Here is an 863-nt window from a genome sequence, read left to right on the forward strand (position 1 = left end):
CGGGACTCCGGGCCTGGCCTCTGGTCCGGCCCCAGCCACACAATCGGTGGGGGGCCCACTGAGCCCAAACCTGTCCCTCCCCCGCCTCCCGACGCTGACCTCCCAAAGGCCCCTCGCCCCCGCCTGCCAGACTCACCGTGGCCCCACAGGGCCTGGCACTGCCGGTCCCGGGTTTTGCAGCGACCTCCGTAGCAGCGGCCCTGAGGGACCCACAAACGGGAGGCCACGGAGGGAGTCACCGAGCGCTCAGAGACAGGTCAGAGACCGTGCCGAGTCCCCAGGGGAGCCCAGCCGCCACACCTGCTCGTGGTCACAGTAGTAGCCGTCCAGCTTGTGCAGGTTGGGGGGGCACTGGGGAGAGAGGCAGGGCTGAGGGAGCAGCGCGGCCCGGAGCCGAGGCTTGCCCCGGGAGGGGATGTTGGGGGCCACCACCCCCATAGGGCTCAGTCACAGGGCTCTTCCAGGTCTGGGACAGCGGGGTTTGTCTGCCTTTGAACCCGGGCCATCCAGATTCCCAAGCTCTGGAGCAGCTCCGGCCTCCCTGCCTCCGGCACCCACGGCGCAGGGCTGGGAAAACGAAATGCCTGGCGCACAATCAGGACTTAATCGATGCTAACGAATATCATTATCCACCCTGATCTCTGGCACACGCCAGGCACCCGCGTCAGGCGCTAAGAATACCAGCCAGACGATAAATTCTGGCTTAATGACCGACGGGACACGACGGGACAATGCCAGAAGGCACGAAACACCCTTTCCTCAGATAAGGAAAGGAGTCTGATCAGCACGCTGCAGAACGGAGAGGCAGGAGAGCGCTCGCTGGGGCTGGGGCTGGGGCTGGGGCTGGGGCTGGGGCTGGGGCA

The 863-nt window shown here is 66.0% G+C and overlaps 1 protein-coding gene across 1 annotated transcript in view; it reads right to left on the minus strand.

Annotated features, from left to right (window-relative positions):
• Positions 1–438, minus strand: part of LOC103270748 (disintegrin and metalloproteinase domain-containing protein 11-like) — a 2829-nt gene extending 2391 nt beyond the window's left edge. The window contains exons 1-2 of the mRNA XM_021717358.1: positions 301–438; positions 137–200 (exon numbers count right to left, since the gene is read on the minus strand). Of these exons, the coding sequence (XP_021573033.1) occupies positions 137–200; positions 301–438 (202 nt within the window). The remainder of the gene's footprint in view (positions 1–136; positions 201–300) is intronic.
• Between the last annotated feature and the right edge of the window lie 425 nt (positions 439–863).

The sequence above is a fragment of the Carlito syrichta genome, unplaced genomic scaffold (assembly GCF_000164805.1).
Source record: "Carlito syrichta isolate Samal-C Ts95f unplaced genomic scaffold, Tarsius_syrichta-2.0.1 Scaffold108005, whole genome shotgun sequence".
NCBI classification, from domain to species: domain Eukaryota; kingdom Metazoa; phylum Chordata; class Mammalia; order Primates; family Tarsiidae; genus Carlito; species Carlito syrichta.